This window comes from Colius striatus, chromosome 6 (assembly GCF_028858725.1).
Source record: "Colius striatus isolate bColStr4 chromosome 6, bColStr4.1.hap1, whole genome shotgun sequence".
Taxonomy (NCBI): domain Eukaryota; kingdom Metazoa; phylum Chordata; class Aves; order Coliiformes; family Coliidae; genus Colius; species Colius striatus.
In genome coordinates, this window is record NC_084764.1 from 35,818,450 (window position 1) to 35,841,596 (window position 23,147).

At 50.6% G+C, this 23,147-nt stretch overlaps 1 protein-coding gene across 3 annotated transcripts in view; it reads left to right on the plus strand.

Annotated features, from left to right (window-relative positions):
- SAMD4A (sterile alpha motif domain containing 4A) overlaps positions 1–23,147 on the plus strand; it is a 112,969-nt gene that overhangs the window by 83,695 nt on the left and 6,127 nt on the right. For 2 of the 3 annotated variants that reach the window (XM_061998441.1, XM_061998440.1), the window contains exons 4-9: positions 6,171–6,434; positions 12,517–12,626; positions 13,271–13,357; positions 16,269–16,563; positions 17,950–18,035; positions 20,950–21,068. In XM_061998441.1, coding sequence (XP_061854425.1) covers positions 6,171–6,434; positions 12,517–12,626; positions 13,271–13,357; positions 16,269–16,563; positions 17,950–18,035; positions 20,950–21,068 — 961 coding nt within the window. The remainder of the gene's footprint in view (positions 1–6,170; positions 6,435–12,516; positions 12,627–13,270; positions 13,358–16,268; positions 16,564–17,949; positions 18,036–20,949; positions 21,069–23,147) is intronic. The other variant, XM_061998443.1, reaches the window with a different exon arrangement.

Genomic DNA, 23,147 nt, shown 5'->3' on the forward strand with positions numbered 1-23,147 from the left:
GGAGGGGAAGCTTCGTGAGCAGGGTAACAAGGAGGAGGAGAGGACTGAGTTGAACTCAGTGGTTGCTCTGCAAGAGGGATCACAGGAGCTGCTCGGTATTCCCTCTCCCTAGGGGTGCCTCCAGGCTCTTACAAGAGACAGTGTGGCCTCAGTGGATTGAGAACATCCCCACCTCCTCTAGCAAATTGGGGTCAAGCTGCTGCTCCAGGTGCCTGCAGACCAGGAAAGTAATTGTACATGATGAGACACTGCCTGAGAATGTACCATACCCAGCTTTGCAGCCAAGAAGGGCCATTTTTACACTGAAAAACAAAAGCCAAAAACCTCCCAAAGAGATCGACCTGCACCTTGCAGCACTTTTTTCTTTCTCCAGCCACGGGGAGAGCATTACTTTAAATTGTACTCTGCTATACAGACTGTGTGCTGGTATAAAGAGTTGGCTGGTTGTTGTAAAGGTCCTCTGGGTGTCAGGAGCTCAGTGGGGTGGCACATCGGGACCAGAGATGGTCTGAGCATTCCTCTGGACCCAGCAACGGATCTGGCTTTTGGTGGAAATGTACATCTTGTGCATTGGAACTGTGCATCTTGTCAAGAACTCTTGCATCACTTCAAAGCAGATTTAATGAAGGGAGAACTGGGGAAAGCAAGCACCTCGTTGGCCATTGCACACCATATGGAGGAAAGTCTGCCTGCAGAGCCCAATTCCTCAACTCTAATTACAGGAATGGGTGGCTTTTCCCTTCTCAGGGAAGGGAATTGGCCTGAAACCCTGAGAAACCACAACACAAACGTCTGACGCTGTTCCACATGGTCTTCAGTGAACAAAAAACCTCTTGAAATTAGCCCTTGCCTTCCAAAATAGGCCACAAGGCTTCAAACACTGAGAGTTAAAAAAAAAACCCACTCCAAAGCCAGGGCTCCACGGGGAGAGCAGTTGCAGCCTCAGAGTTTCGGTAAGCATGTTGTGGTGCCTGCCAGTCCAGCCAGCGTTTGGCCCGTGCTAAAGCTGGTTTTGCCCAGGGAGGTGGTGGCCGCACAGGGATGCTCACATTTTCTGTATCCCCTTCATTTTTTTCCCCCTGGGAATAGTAATCCAAGCTTCATTTGAAGCCTGAGAATGCTTTAGCCAATGGCATCCTGGCCTATATCAGAAATAGAGTGACCAGCAGGACCAGGGAGGTGATTGTCCTCTTGTATTTGGCACTGATGAGACCACACCTCCAATACTGTGTCCAGCTCTGGGCTCTTCACTAAAAGAAGGACACTGAGGTGCTGGAGTGAGTCCAGAGGCAGGCAGCAAAGCTGGGGAAAGGTCTAAGAATAAATTTAGCAAGGAATGGCTGAGGGAGCTGGGGCTGTTCAGCCTGGAGAAGAGGAGGCTGGAGGGAGACATGAGCACTCTCTGCAACTCCCTGACAGGAGGTTGTGGTGAGGTGGGGGTCGGTCTCTTCTCTCCAGTAATGAATGACAGGACAAGAGGAAACGGCCTCGAGTTGCACCAGGGGAGGTTTAGATTGAACATTAGGAACAACTTTTTCCCTGAGAGGTGTGTGGTGCCTGGTGGATCCCTGAGGAGCAGGTGGTTCTCACACTACCTAAATGAGCCCGCAGCTGGCAGGAAAACACTTCTAAACCAGGAATTGGACACTCTTACAAGTCGTAGGGGATTCGTGTGCCAGCGTGGCTTGCACTTTGGAGTGGGGGTTTCCTCTCTTTGTTTGTCCTGCCCACGCCACCACGGTGCTCAGAAAGGCAGGCGTGCCTCTGGCCACCTCCTGCAAGCTTATCTTACCCTAGAAGAATATATTAGATTTCCTTTTTTAAATTATAGCTTAATATTTTGGTAATTGAAGAAAGAAAAGGAGGTTTGAGGGTAAGGTTATACTCACACTTGGTTTGCTTCTGCTGAAGTTAAAGTGCACAAGGACCATTTATTTTAGCAAGAGTCTGAATAAGTGCCTTGTCTCAGCTCAGCACATTAGCACATTTGTTAATCCCCTTTCTGAGGGTTACAAATTCAAAGAGGGAGAGATACGTGCGTGGCAGGCGGGTGCCATCCTGAGGCTCGCAGCATTTTTGGGTCTAAGCGCTGATGGAAACTGTTTGATGCAAGAACGTGGTTGCTCACCCATGTCTGTTAAAACCATAAAGGCTTAAGCAGAGCCTAAAATTGGGACTAAGTTAAACAATCTGTGTCTGGTGCCAGGAGTAGCTGGGGTGGTTTCAAAGAGCTGGTGGCTTTTTCTGCTTGTAGCATCCTTTGCAGAGGAGTTTGCCCTAGCACATCTCCTGGAGTCGTGTGAATTGGCTCACAGTTCAGTAAAAATGCTTGTGGTTTCGTAAAACAAGTCTGATGGACTCCAGCATTGCATTATCTCAGGGAAAGAAGTGGAACTAATTTTTATATGTTGCACTGGATGATTTGTAATTGTTCCTGGCCATCCTGTGAAGTTCATTCTGTCTCCTCGAGTCCACACCAGCTTCAAATTAGGGAACGTAAAATTAAGATGGAAGAGCTGCAGTTTGCAAGGGTATTGCTGCTCAGAAAGGAATCTAGGATTTAAGCCAAAAATATCCTCTTGTTTGCAAGATTTTGGTAGGGAGAGGAAGGCTTCAACGCTGCAGGATACCAGCTGCTGTGTACACCCTGTAAGAGAGAGGGCTAAAAAGCAGCCCTTCACCTCCTATAAGGGGGCAATTGGCTCCTCCTGTCCTCTTCACCCATTGCCCTGCACGTCTTGTTCATTCGAAGGGCACAGATATTTCCTCAACCAGAGCTTTTCCTATAACAAATTGGGAGTGACGTCTATCCCCCCAGCCAAGTGACTGTGGCTGAGGTTGCCCCTGGAAGGTCTCTGGGCCGTACTGCTGCGATGCTCAGCCCTGGTGCTGCATTTCAAACACATTTAACACTTTTTTTTCACATCTTTCCTCCCATGGTTTTGATATTTTTTTAATGTTAAACATTGTTTTTTCCTCCTGGGCGGGTGGTGTGGCATTGACAGAGGCCCATTACAATGCTGCCTTTGGCCTACAGTTACAAAGCCAAGAGATGAAGTCACTTGGCCAAGACCTTCTTAAATCCATCCATTTCCTCGACAGGCTGCATCACGACTTTAGGAAACGTAACACTGCTCTGAAAACAATCCCAGGTCTTCACTGACATCCTTTTCTGCCAGAAGACTTCTGGAAGATATTTCTAGAGTTATTTACTGGGAAAGAAGCAAATTCTTCACCATGAGCAAATTCTTCACCTTTGCTTCCCTGCACAGCATGATGTTGGTGTTATGTGCTGATAGAAGAAAATGCTGTTAGGAATCAGAGTAATTTCTATGTTGCAGAAATCCTCAGGTTTTTGGCCTCATCCATCAACTGCATGTGGCACTGGTTGCTTTTTACAGGTGCTTAATAAATGCAAACAAGCTCTGGTGTTTTTCTCTCCCCTCCTTTTATAACCCCGCTACTTGCTCATTTTCCTTCAGCTAGAGGTGGCTTTGATGGCAGGTTTTCCCTCAGGCTTTAGCTGGGAATTAAACCTGGCTGAACTTTTACTGCACAGCACACCTGGCTGGGGGTTTTTTGACCAAGACTCATTCATATTAGGAAATAACACATGGAGGAGCCATGAGTGCTTTTGATGAACTCCTACCAAAGTAAAAGGAGGTTGGGGAGCTTTAGTGCTTTGGTGCTGTAGGAAGAAAAGCAACAAGAACGATGAATTTCCCTCAGGTTTTGTACAGAGTTGAGAAATTTGATTTTGAAAGAAAAATGAGAGAAGTCTTTGCTTCATTTTCCTGTGGGTAGAAAGGTCATTTTAACCCCTCTGCCCTCAGATTTCCCTGGAGTGGAATATCTTCTTGTCATTTCATCTGCCCCACAGTGAGGCTCACAGCTGCTCACTTGGAGAATTAGATGTCTTTCTGCACAATTTGCTCTCGTTCTCTAGAAAGAGAGCTTGTGAACAGGCCAGTGGAGGTGTTTTGTTAGCCATCACATCTGGAACCCCGCATCTGTACCCAGGGGAACATTGAAAATAGCATGGATGCAAAATGGGCTTGATACAAAGCAGAAAGGACCTTTCTGTAGTGCTGGATCGAGGACTTCTCCCAGTTATCCCGTTGGGCAATGAGACACAGCTTGGCTAAGCAGCAGCTAAACCCGAGGATTTTTGTGGTCTCAGTTGTCAGGAAACGGCCCCTGTCAAGTCCAACCAATGTCACTGAGAGTAACTGCAATAAAACATTAAACAAGTGTTTTACATCTTCAATCTGTACATTAAAATACATTAACTGCGTTTATGGTTTAACCAGCAGTTTAATGACTTTGTGGAATGTGGATTTTGTTAAGCCAACAGAGCAATCTTTTCATGTATTTTTCATTACAGGGAACAAAGTCCATATCTGTCTTTTCCCCTAAATGCCATGTTTGACCCCTACTAACCAACTGACACCAGAGAAAGGTATCTAAGTCTTTAAGGAAATAACTAAAAAGGAACGAGGCAGTATGGAAGAAAGGAAGTGGAGAATGTAGACTGCTCAGTAAAAAATGTATTTAGAAATCTATTCAAGTGACAACACTTGAATGTATGTCAGAACCTCTAGGATTTGGGGTGTTTTTTAATACTTTAGCCTATGTAAGACGTGTTTCTGCCCTTGAATGAAAGGCAAGTAAATGCCTGCTCATTGTAAAGCCTTTCTTGAGAAATACCACCAACTCACAGGAGCTAGTGCATCATCCTTTTTACCTACCAGTGTTAAAGAAGTTATCTGTTAAACCAAATTGAACTTGTTGCTATCAAAATTTCAGCCAGGAAATACAATCCTCCATACAACTGGGAAGGAAAAACAAATGCAAAGCTTTCCAGAGACGGTTTTTTGCGGGGAGAATTCAGCCTCACCTCTTTGTCATGGGTGTGTTTTCGCTGTTGCTTTGGGTATTTGTTTTTGTGGAGGGTTAAAAAGTTTGTGCTTGGAAGTGCAACTGGTGGGTGACTGAGCTGGAGTGCTCTCATTGAGTGGAAGATCTTAGGATTCAACAAGGCTTAGATACTTCTGCTATGGAGACAGGCTGAGCAAGTTGGGGTTGTTCAGCCTGGAGAAGAGAAGGCTCCAGGGAGGCCTTGTAGCAGCCTTCCAATGCCTAAAGGAGCTGACAAGAAAGATGGAGATAACTTTTTACAAGGGCCTGGAGTGACAGGATAAGGGATAATGGCTCCAAACTGAAAGAGGGCAGATTGAGGTAATAGGAAGAAGTTCTTACCTGTAAGGATGCTGAGGCACTGACAGTGGTTGCACAGAGAGTTGTGACTACCCCATCCCTGCAAGTGTTCAAGGACAGGTTGGATGGGGCTTGGAGAAACCTGGTCTAGTGGAAGGTGTCCCTGCCCATGGCAGGGGTTTGGAAAGAGACAGTCTTTGAGATCTCTTCCAACCCAAACCAGTCTAGGATTCTGTGGCTTTTGTGAATAATAAGTACCTCTGTGATGACATTAGGCAAATGTGCAAATGTTCATGCTTTGGGGCATAAGCCAAGTCCTAAGCCAAAGGAAGAGACAGAGAAGCTTCCCTTGAGTCTGTGTGAGGACATTCCCATCCTGGGGATCATTATGCCTTTCCCAAAGAGATACCAGACCAGATAATTTTAGCAGGGTGAGTTTCATGACCTCAGTGTAGTCATTTGGAAATTCCTGTTACGTCTGCGATGGCAGCGTTGCCTTCCCTGTGAGGCAGATCATCACCCGGGCCCCAGGGTTGGCAAGAGGCAGCAGCTAAGTCCCCAGCATGGTCCCATTGCTGTCAGGCTGTGACTCCACACCCGGAAAACCTCCAGAGCTGCTTGATATTAGGGTTTTTTTTTCCCCTAGAGATGCAATCCATCCTTAAGCCACCCGACATAGCTCATGCAACCCCATCTCCTTGCAGATACTCCCGTCCCCTCTGCTTCCCGGGAGGCAAAGCGGAGAGCTTGGGGTACGGTCCAAGTTAGCCAGGGGCACGGCAAAGCCCTCAGCAATGCCCCGTGGTCAGCTGGCACCACACATTTTATGATTCCGTGGAGGTTTTTGGTTTTTTTTCGGGGGACTCTGCTGCATCCCGGGCCGTGAGGGGGGAATAACCTCTTTGATTTTTATTTTTGTTTTTTTTTCTTTTTTTTGTTTTTGTTTTTTTCAGTTCTCTCAGGCCAGACACACCACAGCCCTTTGAAACGCTCTGTGTCCCTTACCCCACCCATGAATGTGCCAAACCAACCTCTAGGACATGGATGGATGTCTCATGAGGACTTACGAGCTAGAGGACCCCAGTGCATCCCTTCCGATCATGCCCCCCTGTCTCCACAAAGCAGTGTAGCCTCTTCGGGAAGTGGTGGGAGTGAACATTTAGAAGATCAGCCTTCCGCTCGTAACACATTCCAGGAGGAAGGGAGTGGGATGAAAGGTGAGTGAAAAAAAAACAGCCGCCTCCCCCCGACCCGGTCCCCGACCCCAGCACCCAGAGGCAGGAGGGGAGCAGCCGTTCGCCCGCCAGCACAAGGCTCGATTGGCGGTTTGGGCCGAGAGGCCTCGGGCCCAAACGGGGCCTTTCGGCGTTTCTTCCCAGCTTAGGAATGTAGGTTTAGGGGAATAAGCGAGCTTTTCTTTGAAGCAGCGGCTGGTCCTGATCTGACATCTTACAGTTGGGTGCTGGGGGGCTGGTTTTGCCCCAGAATCCTGCGAGCTGACAGCTTTCCAGGAAGCTGGATTCCTTCCATGGCCTGTGGCTTTTGGCTGCGAGCAGGGCTTTTTCTCTATTATTACAGTGAAAAATAGCTTAGCATCAGTTTAGCAAGCCCCATGTGATTTACCATTGCAGTGTTTGGTACTCACGAGTTATTTGTGGAAGTTTTGGCTTAGGATACTTTTTTGCAGTGCATTTATGCCACGTCTTTCTGTTGTTGTTCCAATTTCACCTGCATTTCACTGAGACTCTTAGCAATATATATGTGTGATGCTGTTGGTAAATAAGGCAGAAATCAAACCCTGTTGCTGTAGTCAAAGACGGAGAGAGAACTTCAGGCTGTAGAGGAAATAATAGATAAAAACTGGGCAAAGACACAGACTGCATAATCCTGTGAACAGAAAAAGTGACTGAAAATGAACCCTCAACTACTAGAGACTGATTTAAACAACTTCAGTTTTCATTAATGCAAAGCAGCTCAATCGTGTAAAGACCAGTGATGTATCAGAATAAGGGAACAGTGGTATTATTTTGCATAGTCACAAGGTCTGATTTTATTCTAAGTACAGGCAAATCTGGGTGCGTGTGAATCTGTGTGGTGTGGAGGCTGCGTTTGACTTGGCACTGTATGGCTTCGATGTGCATGAAATAAATGCAAGAAAAAACTCCTCAGGGTGTCCCCATGGGATAGATCCTGGGGCTCAACTCTCTCCCTGGCTGGACTTGGCACCATTGTCGTTGCTCTGGGGTGGGGGTCACAGGCTGTAGAGGTGACAGGAGCGTTTTATGAGTGTCACGACCTCACCGAGCTGTGCTTTACTTCTCGGTGGCTCTGCTTGCTAAGGAACACCTCATCACGTAATGGAGCCAAGGAGTGTTTCATCTCCAGGCTCTGTGTCTACCTGTGACTCTTAACTGCCTGCATAACCTTATAGTGGACCATCAGGTGGGCTTGGAGAGGTCACTGTGAACATGGATTTGGGAAACAGTGATACAGAGAGGTCTGTTTAATGCTCCATTTCTCCAGGTTTCTGTTGATGGAGCTGTGGGGAGCTTGGCTCGCTGTGATCCACAGGTGCAGCTCCAAGACCTGTGTGAATAGAAACTTTCCAGTGCAATGCAATCTCTATGGCCAAATCTGCAAAACCCAAAGGTGCTATTGCTCAGGTTGACTACAAGCAGTAATCAAATAAACTCCATATATTAAGACAGCCTGTTGCTGCTGCATGCAACCTCCCCTGGGGGAGGTGTCTGCCCTTCCTTCCCTGGGCATCCTCAGGCCATACCTCACTGGGCATCCTCCATCTCTGGGGTAAGATTTCAGACGTCTAAACCTGATTCCCCTCATTGCTGAGCCAGCCAAATTGCTCTTGCCCCGCTGTCCAGGGATGTGTGAAGCAGATGTCTGCAGCTTCTGGTGCCTACATCTGTCACATCCTCCCCCTCCACTGTATTTTCTTCAGACTGAAACAATCCCAGTTTTTTCCCAGATGGTCTTTTCTAAACTTGGGGTTGTTCTTGCTTCCCTCCGCCTGTTTTTTACCAGAAGGTCTCATATTTTATTGAAAATGCATTGCCTGAAATCTGGACTCGGGAGCAGAGACTTGCTTGCCGTGCAGAGAAACGTTCCTGTGGCTGTAGAGCTCGTTGTCCTCAAATGACACACCACCGTGGGCTGCTCGTGACCCGGGGTATCCCCACAGCCTTCCTGCAAAAACAAAAGTACTGCCCGTTCCCTGCCCCCGGTTCGTGCTGGTTCTTGTTCCTGCAGAAACGCACAGCGTTGTGCATTTTGATTGAGTTGCGGCTCATCCCATCCAGACCCGTTGCTCAGTTTGCCAGATCCCTTCTGTGACTCGCAGCCACATCCTCTCTGAGGGCCCGCAGGCTCTCGTGGCTCGGTGTACCCCATGCCTCTGGGCAGCTTCCTCCTTCTTTAACCCCCTCCAGGGTATCCAGAAGGATGACAGGGAAACCAGACCCACAAGAGACCCCCCACCCGATGTGGCTTAGCAGTTCATCTCCCCTAATATCATCCATGTCTCTCTGTCTGTCTTCTTGCTGAAGGAAAAGTGCCCTTTGTCTTTTTCCAGGCCCATGGCTTCTCCAGGGAGACGCAGGGACACTTTGTTCCCTGGGATGCCCATTTCCTCTGTCTGTCCATCCCTTCCCAAGGCACAGCTGGAGGTGTTTTTTGGATAGAGCTGGGGTTTTCTGCTGCTTGTACATCCACACTACCATAAGGGCGCTTCTGAAGATGTCCTGTGTATGTATTGGCTCTGGGACCATCGTAGCTCACCAAAATTAGAAAGTGGTCCAGGGAGGACAATGCAAAGAACTGCTTCTGTGCTCTGGCCCTCTGCAAAGGTTGGAGATGGTTTTTCTGCTGGGTTTAGTGTCTATATGAATTTGCATCTCTCTTCTGAAAGTATCCCCGTAGGCTTTGCCGTCGTCACAGACGTGCACCAGCGGCAGTTGTCTCCAGGGGATGTGGGATCAGGTAGACTTTTGATGTGTTGTCACTGAAATGGGGGGTAAGATTTGAGCCTGCCAGTCCTGTGCTGGAAGCAGAGGGCTTTCTGCTAATAGCTTTTCATTTTTCTAGACAGAAGATGGGTTTAAGAGGCCATCAGTAACAACTTTTAGGACTACTGCATGTCAGGGCTTTTGGAAAACAACGAAGTGCAGCCCGTCCATGCTCAGTAACTGCTTTGCCCCTGTGATTGGTGTGGGGTTGATCTCCTGTGCAACATTTGAGTTTGAGCAAAGCACAGCATTTTAGGGTTGTTTGCGTCACTTCTGCTTGCATGTGAGTTGAGTTTGGGGTCATCCCAGGCAGTGGGCAGCAGGAGACTTCTGAATTGCCTTAGGAGACCAAAACAATGGTTCATCTTGTCCTGTCCCCTCCAGCAATGAGATGTTGGTTTGGGAAGAGGTCTGTGATGATCCTTGACTTAAATCTGGCACTCGGCAGCGTGGGGCTTTCTGGACAGAGAGCACCCACACCATAGGATGTCCCAGCAGTGGGATTGTCCTCCCATTGCATCCTCACACCCCTATACGAACTGTATCTGGCCTCACACTTTGCAGTCGGATCACCCTGGCAAACCTTTGAGGCTGGATATGTTAGTGAAGGCTATCGGATGTGGCCATGCAGGTTGTTACTGTGCTGGCCTAGGGGACGGTGGACAAAGCACCACAGCAGCCCCAGCCTGGCAACAGAAGCGTAGAGCAGGTGGAAGTCCCTTCTGGCAACAATGCAAGTCCCCAGTTCCTGCTCCTCACTTCGGTGGGCACAGTGGGCAGAAGAACTCCATCCAGGCAGCCTGTCCCCAGCCATCACTCCTTCCCCTGCTCTCCTGCACCATCAGCCCCTGCCTGCTGTGGGACATGGAGCTTGCTCCACATATAACCCCTACATCAACCTTGAGTGAGCAAAGAGAGGGGAGATGTTGCTGCTGTCATTTAGCCCCAAAAGAGACATTTCCTGTGCTTCCATCTACTCTCTCCTTTGAGGGTGTGGGTTTTGGGGCTGAAACAGTGATTTCCCATTGTTACTGCACTTGACATGGGTTGAGAGGGGGCTCCCAGGGGTCTCAGTGGTGGGACAGGTGACAAGGGTCCTACTGGAAGCAAAGCACATCAGCTCAGCAGGCTGAAGCAGAAGAGTGTGGGCAGCAGGCCAAGGAAGGTTCTTCTCCCCCTTTACTCTGCCCTGGTGAGGCCTCATCTGGAATCCTGTGTCCAGTTCTGGGCTCCTCAGCTCAAGAGGGACAGAGAAATTCTGGAGAGAGGCCAGCACAGGGCCACCAAGGTGATCAGGGGATTGGAACACCTTTCATACGAGGAAAGGCTGCAGGAACTGGGGCTGTTTAGTCTGGAGAAGAGGAGATTGAGGGGTGATCTTATTAACATTTACAAATATCTAAATGGTGGGTGTCAGGAGTTTGGGGCATCCCTCTTTTCTACAGTATCTAGCAACAAGACACGGGGTAATGGGATGAAGCTGGAACACAAAAAGTTCCACTTAAATGTAAGAAAAACCTATTTCACTGTTCAGGTGAGAGAGCCCTGGCACAGGCTGCCCAGGGAGGGTGTGGAGGCTCCTTCCTTGGAGGTCTTCAAGCCCGGCCTGGACATGTTCCTATGCGACCTGATCTAGGTGAACCTGCTTCTGTAGGGGAGTTGGACTAGATGATCTCTAAAGGTCCCTTCCAGCCCCTACCATTCTATGATTCTGTGATTCTGTTGGAGGGCTGTAGGTGCTAAATAAAGCGGGTCCCGATTTAGGCACAGTATTTGAAGCCTTTGGGATGCAAAGCAAAAGTGTCAGCATGGGCACGGTGTTGTGCTGCAGCACAGATATCTGTAGGCACCCCCACACCCCTGACTCCCTTGTAGGGTGTTACCACGGGCACTCCAAACCCGTGGAACCCTGAGGAGCTGCTGAGCAAGCTGGAGAAGGGGAGGCTCATAGCCCATTGCCTGCTCTGTGGAGGACACCCCATCATGGGGTCTGGTGAGATTTTGCATGTAGGACTCCCCTCCCAGGTCCCTCCCTGTGAAACCACATTGGTGTCAGGAGGATAAAAGAATTTTGGGGTACCCATCCAGCCAGACACAGAGGTGCTGCACTGCAGATAACAACTGGGAAGGAAGAAGTCATTTCAGTTGGTTTATTTTGAGGTCCCAAGTCACCCTTCTGAAACAGGTTGTGGGATTGCACATCATTTTTCCATGCTCAATGAGAAAAAAATCTCTTCATTTCTCTTTAAGCAGCCATTTAAATTTTCAGCACATACCATCTTCCCTCATGCCATAAATGAGTGTCTGCCATCTGCAAAACAGCTATTTCCTTGTCCTGAGCTCAACCACGCTGCAAACTTCAGCAGTTCCCAGATTACTGGGCAAAGGGCAGTGAGCAGCGTGGCAGGCATTGGTGTCCCCATGGGCTGACTCACGGTGCTTCAGCTGCCAAAACCTAACCTCTGAGGATCTGTCCTCATCTGGGGATTGGTTCCTCCGACTATTGATATGTGTAGCACTGTGTCCCCATGCTGGTTCCTCCTGCCATCCCTGCCCAGAGCACTGTGTCCTCCAAAAAGTCTGTGAAGTTCAGGAAGGTGCCTGAAACACCAATGGGGTGGCAGATGGCATCGAGTCCACAACTTGTGTTGCCATTGATGCTATTGTGCATGGTCCTCCCCCTCTGCTCTGCCCTGGCCAGGCCTCATCTGGAGTCCTGTGTCCAGTTCTGGACTCCCCAGCTGAAGAGAGACAGGGAACAGCTGGAGAGAGGCCAGCACAGGGCCACCAAGATGATCAGGGGACTGGAGCATCTTCCTTAAGAGGAAAGGCTGCAGGAACTGGGGCTGTTTAGTCTGGAGGAGACCAAGGGAGACCTCAGTAACACTTACCGGTACCTAAAGGGTGGGTGTCAGGAGGATGGGGCCCGTCTTTTTTCTATAGTGCCCAGTGCCAGGACAAGGAGTAATGGGCAGAAGCTGGAACACAGGAAGTACCACAGAAACACAGGGAGAATCTAGTTTGTAGTTGAGGTGAGGGAGCCCTGGCCCAGGCTGCCCAGGCAGGGTGTGGAGGCTCCTTCTCGGGAGGTTTCCAAACACACCTGGACACATTCCTGTGCCCCCTGATGGAGGGGAACCTGCTTTTAGCAGGGAGTTGGGCTGGATGAGCTCTGCAGGGCCCTTCCCCACTCCCACCATTCTGTGATTCTATGATTCTGTTGAGTGATGTCATGAACTCTAATGGGAGCTCTCACCTCCTTCCCTTTGTGCTGCAGACGTCCCAGCCTGGCTGAAGAGCCTCCGGCTGCACAAGTACGCCGCCCTCTTCTCGCAGATGACGTACGAGGAGATGATGGCCCTCACCGAGTGTCAGCTCGAGGCACAGGTACGTCCCACATCCCTCAGAAAGCAATCAACCTCCGTCCCAATGCTTGGTAGTGCATAGATGAGATACTTCCAGCATCTTCTTTTTATGCCTTCATGTGGGAGGCATTTTGCCTGTAGTTGGTTGGGAAGCAAACAGAGAAAGGAAAATTGAGTCTTGGGGAGTGAAAAAAGCCCACTTTGTGCCTGAAAAAGGCCTTGTCACAGGTCCAGCATGAAAGACCCATCACTGGGAGCTGCACTTGGTTTTTTTTCCAGCTGAGATTAAGTTCAGGAGTTTCAGGGGCACGATCTGCAGTACCCATCTTCTTTAAAGTCAGTGGGGCTTTGGTGGCCAATGGCCTTCTTAACTTTTGCAAACACCCCCGCTTTCAGATCTATCTCTGTGTTATCCTGGGGAAGCAGAGGGTTGGTCAGCACCTTTGCTTTCGCTGTGAGATGCACTGGGGAGGGACAGATTAACTCAAAACCTCTATCCTCAGCAAGTCTCCAAGTGATTTTCTGTCCCCTGCTAATCCCTGCAGTCGCAGAAATTTGATGAATTCCTAGCAACCCTTTTCATGTAGGGCAAGAAGGCTTTGGGTTGGCCCAGCAACGTTAATAGCTGTGTAAATGCTCATGCCAGGTTTTGTGCTGTTCTTGCAGAATGTTACCAAAGGCGCAAGACACAAAATAGTCATCAGTATCCAAAAGCTAAAAGAAAGACAAAACCTGCTCAAATCTTTGGAAAGGGTAAGTAATCACAACCGCTTCTGTATTTCTTCATTTTCAAGCCAAGAATTAGTTCTGGGGTGAGGCCTTCAGCTACACATGGTGTTGGGATCTTTTGTGGAGGAGTCTGTTGTTGAGTGTCCTCTCTGCTGCTGGATAACAGCTGGGCAGGGCTTTTAACCTCTGGTTGTCCCTCAGCCACTCTACCTTCTCAATGCTACTGTCCATCCTGTAAGACCACTCCATACGTAAGGTCAGCACAGGGACTCCCAAGCCCTTACACCTGCCTCTGTGTTCCCAAAAAGAGATGGGATTTCCCTGTGTCTGTCAGGTTGAAGGGCCACTGCACTTTTCTGGAGCATTATATGGGTAACCTGTCCCCAGATAAAAAGCCAAACACCCATATCAGTGCCTGGACATCCTCTTGAATTTCCAAAGAGAACTTCTTCATCACTTCAAGAAAAGCTTAAGCTCTACAGAAATGGCTGTTGTAGATGCAGTTGAGCAACAGTACTTGCTGGGAGCAGCTCACCCAACCTCCTGCTATTTATTACCACAATATTGTGTTATATTTAATTGCACTTTCTTCAAACAGCACCTTGCAGAGCCTCCCACCAGGGGCTTTTAAACACCACTGCGCTGTGTGGCTATTTGTTGCTGTTTTCGTTAGCTCACTGCTTCACTATTTATTTATAATAAGGGATTGTACTCAAGAGTGTGGCAGGAGCTAATAAAGCCATATTTACCTCCAGACATTAATAATAACTATTAAATCCAAGAGGCAGCCCGCTGGATCGAGCTTGCTTCAGCGACGCGTTTTCCAGGCGGTTGCACAGCCTCTTCCCCCGCTTCTCCTGGGTTTGGAAATAGAGTATTGATTGACTGGCACGAGGAAGGAGCTTGTGAAGGAGCTGACACAACCAGCCACACACACTGTAAAACACAGGAGCCACGTGGCAGGGCCTGCTTTTGAACTCTCCTGGCGTGGGTATGGGCTGTGGGGCACTGACCGTGTCCAACTTTGCTGGGGCTCAGAGCTGCCTGTGGGCTGCTTGACTTGGGAGGAGCCAGCTCTGGTTTTCCAGGCTTCCCATCCAATTTCTTTTTTGTTAAACAAGAGCATGTGTGGGACTTGATTATTTTGGGCAGTGTCTCACTGCTAAAGATTGCTGCTTTCTTGGAAAGAGCTGCTCCACCCCTCTCTGACAGTTAGCAGAGCAGGACTTTTTTCCCCCAAAAATAGTGCCCCGCAGACTGACGCCAGGTCTTTGAGAGAAATGGAGTGGAGACATCCTAAAGTGAACTGGGGGTGCAGCAAGAATTTCGGTGAACAACCATTTCAGGTCTGACTCGTGCACAGCCTGTGTGCTCACTTTGTGTCTCTGCCCTAGACACAGCCAGGACTCACTCCAAAAGCTGCCTCTTTCCAAGCAGCAGCCCACAATCCAGAGTGTGCAGGAGCCTGCAATGAGCTGCTCTGGTCCAGGCTGCATTAAAACCAAAGAACAATTCTTTTCTATTAGTGGGACGAGGATGTGACTGTAGGAAGGGAGTTGTTGACCCACACTATAACTGAGAGCACGGCTGGGAGCATACCCAAATTCTCCCCCTCTTGGATGGACCTTCTCTAGGATCTCCAAGATGAATGGTTTCACAGTAGAGATAGAAGTTCAACTCCATCCTTCTTGTCGCTCCTTCTGTGTCTGACCACAACCCTCTCTTTCCTCTCCACCTGCTCTCAGTGTGGATGGAGATGTCCTCACTTTGCTGCCACAGGACAGGCTCCTGCATCCCAGTGTGGTCCTGGGCTCTGCAGTGGTCCCAAGGCATATGGGAAGCTCTTTGGGGCAGAGCCGTTAATGGAGAGCCAGACCTGCATTAAAAAAACCCATGATTTCGTTTAAATAGAGCTGAAATGTTGTGGTTAAGGAATTGCTGGGGAAGGACCAGGACATTCACTGGTCTGGGCATTGAAATCTCACAGGTCTGGTCACTCTCATGGAGTTTCCATCTTCCTGGTGGAAATTTGGAAACGCTGAAGCTGGACCATCATTGGTCTTGGGCCCTAATGATTGATGGTGCACATTTATCTCTGGAGATTTCAGCCTGAACACCTCCAATCACAGAACCCAGCATGGTGTGGGTTGGAAGGGATGCCAGAGCTCATCCAGCCCAGCCCCTTGCTAAAGCAGGTTCCCTGCCATCAGGAGGCACAGGAACGTGTCCAGGTGGGTTTGGAAACCTCCTGAGAAGGAGCCTCCACACCCTCCCTGGGCAGCCTGGGCCAGGGCTCCCTCACCTCAGCACCAAAGGAGTTTTTCCTTATGCTTAAGTGGAATTTTTTGTGTTCCAGCTTATGTCCATTACCCCTTGTCCTGCCAGTGGCCACCACAGAATAAAGACGGGCCCCATCCTCCTAATACCCACCCTTTAGGTACTTCAAAAAGTCTTCTTGACGACCCCCCTCAGTCGTCTCCAGGCTGAACAATCCCAGGTCCTTTCCTAATAAGAAAGATGTTCCAGTCCTCTGATCATCTTGGTAGCCCTGTACTGGTCTCTCTCCAGCAGTTCCCTGTCTCTCTTGAGCTGAGGAGCCCAGAACTGGACACAGGACTCCAGATGAGACCTCTCCAGGGCACAGCAGAGAGGGAGGAGAACCTCCCTCAACCTGCTGCCCACACTCTTCTTAATACAGCCCAGGATGCCATTGGCATCAGACACAGCACCTGCAGCAGCTCCACACTCCTCTGGTCTCAGCAAAAGGCTCAGTGAATGAAACATGACTGTTGGCCATGGGATGCAGCAGGGACCCAATGTGGGGTGCAGAGGCCCTTGGCATTGCTGGGGATATTTTTGGGGCGTGACAGCACAGCTCCAGCTGTTAGCTGATGTCCTGTTGTCCCTGCAGAGACAAACCCTCTTCTCTCCACAGGACATCCTGGAAGGTGGCAACTTGCGTGTCCCGCTGCAGGAACTACACCAAATGATCCTCACCCCCATCAAAGCCTACTCTTCCCAAAACTCGAGCACGGAGGAGCACAGCCGGGACGCTGACACGCATCACCCCTCCTCGCTGATGGGCTCTGACGGCCAAGGCTCCGACGGCAAGGACTCTGCCTCGGGGGGGATGCAGCAGCACCATCTGCCGGGATGCGAGGGCGAGTCGGGAGGAGCCCCTTTGCCTGAAGGTGACCTGCCTGGACAGTTCACCAGAGTGATGGGCAAAGGTGAGTGATGGGCACCTGGGCATTGGCATCCCCGTGAGGGACGGAGGGAGGGAAGGAGAGCTGCCTCGGGGCTGAGTGTGTGTGGTGACAACACTGGCAGCCACCTTTCCCTGAGCTCCTACAAACCACAACCCAAGATGATGGATTTTTGAGGCCTCATCATGTTGTTGGAAGAGGTGAGAGGTGGGCAGTGAGTGTTGGGAGGGACAGCGATGGGGTGGTCAGAGGTGGGTAGCATCCTCTCCCTACCCCAGGTCAGGGGCACATAGCAATCCTCTCCCTTCCCATTCAGAGCCAACTGTTCTGAGGTGTTTTCAGCAGCATCGCTCTGACTTGCTCTGCTTGTGTGGCTGTCTCGAGTGCAACTCAGCTGGCTCCAGGGTTGTCCTTAAGCCTTGATTTTAGACAAAGGACATCCAAAACACCTGGATGCCTTTCCATGGCTGGTGCAGGGTGCATGGCTTTGCATCAGCATGATGAACATTCTGGGAGGTGCACAGGAGCCACATGAGGACGGGATGACACCCTGTGACATGTACAGGGCTTTTCCAGAAAACCTGTGTGAGCTTGGGCATGTCCTAACTCCTCCATGGGATCTGAGGTGTCGGTGCTGGCTGTGTAGAGGGACATCTGCCTAGGGAAGAGGCGAGGGCAATCTGTCATCCACAGACTCACGCGGGACAGCAGGAACAGAAAGAAGCCCTTGGGATGCCGTGAAGAATATCAGCCCTGATGCTACCTCAGACTTCCTTTGCAAAAAAAATAGATGTTTCCTATGTCAAAATTTGGTGCAGAATTGCTCACCAGCTCATTGAGTGTGTGCACAGACAAATGTGGGTTGCTGGCCTCATTTTAAACCCGCTGGTGAATTCAGCCCGTGACCAATGGCTCCGTCACACACGAAGCCGTAGGTATGGCACAGGCCTTGCCAGGATGAGGTGCCCTGGGCTGCAAGGCATCCCTGCCTGGGGGTTGCAATGGGAGAGGCTCATTTCTCTGTGAACTCACTTTCACTTGCTTTTATGACATTAATTCCAAACGAGGTTAAGATCCATCAGGAAAAGTGGGGGCAGATTTTGGCCATAGGAGCAGGAGTTCTCCCAGCACCCGCCTTTGCCCAGGAATAAAGAGTATCCTCGTGTCCCTGGTTTGCTCAGCTCTAATTTTGGTGGCTCCAGTGGTGTTACTCTGCGTTTAACAGACAGCAAAATCTGGCCCTAAATATAGGACAGCACGGCAGGAATTGGCGAAGGGCATTTTTTGTCACTGACAAGGAGAGCTGCCTGTGGTACAGGGGAACCAGGACATCCAGGCATTTGTTGGACCCTCCTGGACTCCAGCCCAGTGTCCCCATGCTCATTTCCTTTATCTCTTTCTTTCCTCCAGTCTGCACACAACTTTTAGTCTCCCGACCCGACGAAGAGAATATAAGTTCCTATTTACAGCTCATAGACAAATGTCTAATCCACGAGGTGAGTCGTGACGGATCATCTGAAACTGTTGTTCTCATCACTTAGAAACTGTTTCCAAAGTGTCTGTTTATGTAAACCTTTTGGTTTCTAACACAAATATTTTTGGGGGGTATTAATAGTAATTCTGGCAGGACGGGGCTGGAGCGGGCAGTAGCTGCAACGTGGTGCATGGAAGTGCTGCTCCCCCCGCCACGCTCGCTTAATTGCCAAGACCTGGAGCTGGGAAATTCATCTGGCTTGTGACAGTGTGATCAGCAGCTGGATGAAGGAAAACATTCCAGGATGAACGTGCAGGCGGTTTCTGTCAGACAGACCCAGCCATCCCTTTGCAGCACGTGGTGTTGGGATTTTGCAACAGGGGCATCTGTTTCTTCAAAGGATCTGCCTTGGCAGGGCGATGGCTTGGGATGGCGGGGGCTGTGCTGTGGGGCTCCTGCCTGGCGTCAGGGAGGGATGGCTGGCAGAGTCTCACAGAATCATAGAATGGTGGGGGTGGAAAGGGCCCTGCAGAGCTCATCCAGCCCAAACCCCTGCTAAAGCAGGTTCCCCTCCATCAGGGGGCACAGGAACGTGTCCAGGTGGGTTTGGAAACCTCTCGAGAAGGAGCCTCCACACCCTCCCTGGGCAGCCTGGGCCAGGGCTCCCTCACCTCAACAACAAACAAGTTTCTCCTTGTGTTTAAGTGGAACTTTTTGTGTTCCAGCTTGTGCCCGTTACTCCTTGTCCTGGCACTGGGCACTATAGAAAAAGACTGGCCCCATGCTCTCAACACCCACCCTTTAGGTATTTATCAGCATTAATAAGGTCACTCCTCAGTCTTCTTTTCCTCAAGCTGAACAGCCCCAGGTCTCACAGCCTTTCTTTCTCAGAGAGATGTTCCAGTCCCCTCTGATCATCTCAGCAGCCCTGTACAGGACTTTCTCTAGCAACTCCCTCTCTCCACTACCCCATGCCAGCTGCACCTGCCAAAGCAAGTTGCTTCTTATTGCCTGCCCATATGGCAGGGTCAGAGGTGAACACAGGCTCTCTCGTAGGAGGTGCAGGCTCTCAATGTTTCTCAGTTACTTGTTTGTAAAAAAATACTCTCAAAGCACAGAAGAATCTCCCCTGGATAGGGCTGCTGGCTGCAAACCCCGAAATGTGCTGCAGGGTGTGTGGAAGAGGAGAGGCAGCTCACAGCCCCTCGCCCTGCAGCTGCAGTCAGTGCCTGAGCTGCCTCTGTACAAAGGTTCCATCTGTGCATCTCTGCAGGGCCAAGCACAGGGCTCTGAATTGGGGTGAAATAGCTGAATACTGAGCAAAACGCCAGTGCTTTATTGGATACTTAGACCTGGACACCTCTGTCAATCACAGCAGGGGTTTCACAGCATCTTTGCTGCTGTCAGGCAGCATTTGGGGACACCTGCTCTTTGGGTTTGCTGCAAAACACGTTTAGAGGCATGAGTATGGTCTTGGAATCATAGAATCATTCTGCCTGGAAACGCCCTTTAAGCTCCTGGAGCCGTCCCCTCACCCTGCCCAGCCCACCACTAGCCCATGGCCCTCAGCACCTCAGCTCCACGGCTTTGCAATAGCTCCAGGGATGGGGACTCCCCCAGCTCCCTGGGCAGCCTGGCACAGGGGCTGACAACCCTCTCAGGGAAAAAGGTCTTCCTCAGCTCCAATCTAAACCTGCCCTGGAGCAACGAGAGCCCATTTCCTCTTGTCTTGTCATTCACTACTGGGGTGAAGAGACCAACCCCCACCTCACCACAACCTTCTGTCAGGGAGTTGCAGAGAGCAAGAAGGTCTCCTCTCAGCCTCCTCTTCTCCAGGCTGAACGCTCTCATTTCACAGACAGAGGCAGTAGCAAATAGCTGGAGAGGCTGTTGGGGGAGAGCATGTTGTGCTTCCTACTGGAAGTAGTGCCTGGGCTTTCTGGATGGCTGAGCAGGGCATTGCTAGGGGAGCAGAGGTGTGAAGAGAGGAGTGAGGATGGTGTGAGCAGAGGCCCAGGGCTGGAGGGCAAAGCGAGGAAGACACAGAGCTTCAGAGGGGCTCTGTGTTTCCAGAATCACCTGGGAGGGATGTGATGACTCAGCATCACCCCACCAGTACCAGCCCATGTCCCAGGACCACCGTCCGTGTCAGTTCTGGTGTGATCAGTGCCGGGAGAGCACATCTCCTCCCGAGGGCAGGTCGGAGCAATCAAGTCAGGCACTAATTAGCCTTCCAGATTGTCCTCTGGATACCTCCGCTCCTCTCCGCCGGCAGCACGGAGATGCTGCGTGTCTAAAGTTAGCTGCGGTGGGCACATGGGCGTCCCCATAACCCACACCACCTGCCTGGAGGACTGGCACCTTGCAGGACCTGTGCCCTGCATGGGCCACCTTCACTGCCAGCCTGGGTGGGTGATGGGGCTCACCCCGGGTGACATCCCACAGAGGCTCTGAGGAGGAGGACGGGATGCTGGATGCCACACAGCAGCTCTGCTTTACAAGTCTTTGTCCAGCTTTTTTCCACCCCAGCAGCACTTTCTAAAGCCATATCCAAGTGACAAGTGTCCCCATCCCTGGGGCCAGCCACCAAACTCACAGCCAGCAGCAAGCAGGGAGCAGAGGGCCAGGAGGGGCAGCGGGGAGGCTCTGCTCTGCTCTGCTCTGCCCGGGGAAGTTGGCAGCCTTGAGGGCAGAGCCAGGCTGTTGCTGTGGGGCTCAGGAGACATTGACAAAGCATTTTCTCCACCTGAGATGAGTAAATCCTCAAGGGAGACCAAGGCTTTCCCTCTGGACTTGCCAATGGGGCTCAGCTCACGCCACTGCCAGTTCAGTTGCTTTTCTTTCCACGCTGACCCACATACACATCCCAGCTTGCTTTGGCCAGATAAATATTCACATGTTCCCCATCTTTCTCTCTCTGTTTTTCCTTGGGGCAGGCGTTTACAGAGATCCAGAAGAAGCGGCTGCTGTCATGGAAACAGCAGGTGCAGAAACTCTTTCGGTCTTTCCCTCGGAAGTCGCTGCTGGAGCTGTCAGGCTATCGGCAGCAGAGGAGGTACGCGGGAGCTCAGGAAGGAGCACCTCCAGTGGGGCTGGTGTCTCCCAGCAGGAAGGGACAGATCCTGCCAGGTTCAGAGCCACATTTTGGAAGGGAGGTGGGTTGGAAAAGCTTTGGCAATAGAAGCCCTGGCACTGGCTGGGAAGGGAAGGCAGCAGTAAGTTTGCTTGTGTGCATGGTCGATGCCTGCCCCACCGATTCCCACCACCTCTAAAGTGCCCCCAGCACTGCCTGCTGCCCTTGGATAATTACCTCAGTGCTGGAGTTTCACCAAAAGGCCATCAGCTGGCAAAAAGAAAGGCTTGAAGCCTGCAGAAGGTGGTTGGAAAGCCTGGGTGTGGATGTGTGGCAAGCACCGTGTCTGCTCAATTCCACGGCAATGCTGGACTTTGGGTGATCCTAGGAATCACTGGCGTTGTGGCAAGAACAGATCTCTTCAGATCAGTTTTAACCACAGCATCAGCCTTTTGTTTCGTTCTGTTCTAAGCCTGTTTTATTGCAGTCTTGTGTGAGCCCTGGGGTTTTGTCCTGAGAAAGAAAGGGGTTTGGAGAGAACTGGGAGCACTGGGGCAACTGGGCTGTGAGCTCAGAAGGAACGAGTGCAGAACTGGAGTGTTCCTCAGAGGAATTTGGGATGGAGAATCAATGTTGGTGGCAGGATCTGAAGCAGAATAGAAAAGAGCAAAGGTTTTTGATGGGCTCGATTGGTCTGGGCTGTCAGAGGGCAGTGGTTTAGCTGCTCATCTAGGCTGCCCCCCCAGCACAAAGTAGAGCTGACAGCTTGAAATGATCTCAGCCCCTTTCCCAGGGCCACCCAGGGTGCTCTCCAGCTTCCTTGCTGCTTTTGGGTGGTTTGCATTTGGGTTTTTTCTGCTCCTTGGGAAGCTGCAGGTGAAGGTGGGGCACGTGGCCAGTCCTGCTTTTTCTCTTGGCCATTTGATGGCAAGAGTGGTTTTGTGGGTAAGGTTTAAAGAAACCCGTGGTCCTCGGTTTTGGGATCCCATCTCCTGCCTGAAGCATGTTTGCAGCCACCCACACAAGGAGGAGAGATGAGGGCTGGGAGGAAGGTGAGCTGAAACATCTGTGAGGGTGATAAAGTGCTGTAGAAGAGCAGAGGCAAGAGTGTAAGAGCAGCCATAGCTGGGGGGTTGCAGAATCCTCCTACCCTTGACTCTGCTTAAACCTGATAACAGCCTTGCAGCCCCACTGCCCAGCTCATCAGACAGACACCAAGCTCGTTATACAGCATGGAGATAAGCGTCGTGTGTCTTTCTGAGGCTTATCTGGTTACTTTTGTGTCATTCTTCTGGTTTTAAATGCAAAAACTCACATGGGGAGGAATGACAATGTGTCCAGCCCGACCCTCCAAGGAGTAAAGGTGGTTTCGTGTCCTGATATTGGTGTCTCAGGATGTTTTTGGCCATGTGCTCTCAAGCCCAGATGATTCTCAGGCCTGGATGGTTTTGGTGTGACTCCAGGGAGGTGGATGAGTGTCTGCAGCACATAGACAAGAGCAGGTGCAGAGCCAGTCCCACCTCTGCAGGAACTTTTCCTAGGAAATCTCAGGCTTGTTAGGCCATTTTAACAGAACTTGAGACATCTCAGGGAGGACCATGTTCATCAAAATTTAACCTCCTGGAAGGGGAGAAGGCTCAACCCTTCAAGTATGAACTGAACCCAACAGCATGAGCTGAACCTCTACCAGACACTAGAGATTCCGTACATGAGAGATGTCTTCTGCATGGTGCAGAGGTGTGGAGAGTCAAAGCCCAAGAACTCAGGGGTCTCTCTCCAGTGCCCAGGGCATTACCTGTGTTATTTTAGCTTGCATTTAAAGACAGGCCCGTTTTGCAGGAGCAATAAAGAGTTAATGTGAATCAGAACTGGAGAGGGGGAGAGCAATAGATGTGGCTGCGGTACACCCAGAGCTCTCGGTGATCCCGCTGGCCATGGGATGGGGAAGCATCCATCAGGAGCTTCACAAGGACTCCGGGGTCCCCTCGGGATGTTTGGCTGTTGGCCCGAGCCCCCAGACGATCCTCTCAGCCCCGCAGCCGCCCGCGTCTCACCCTCGGC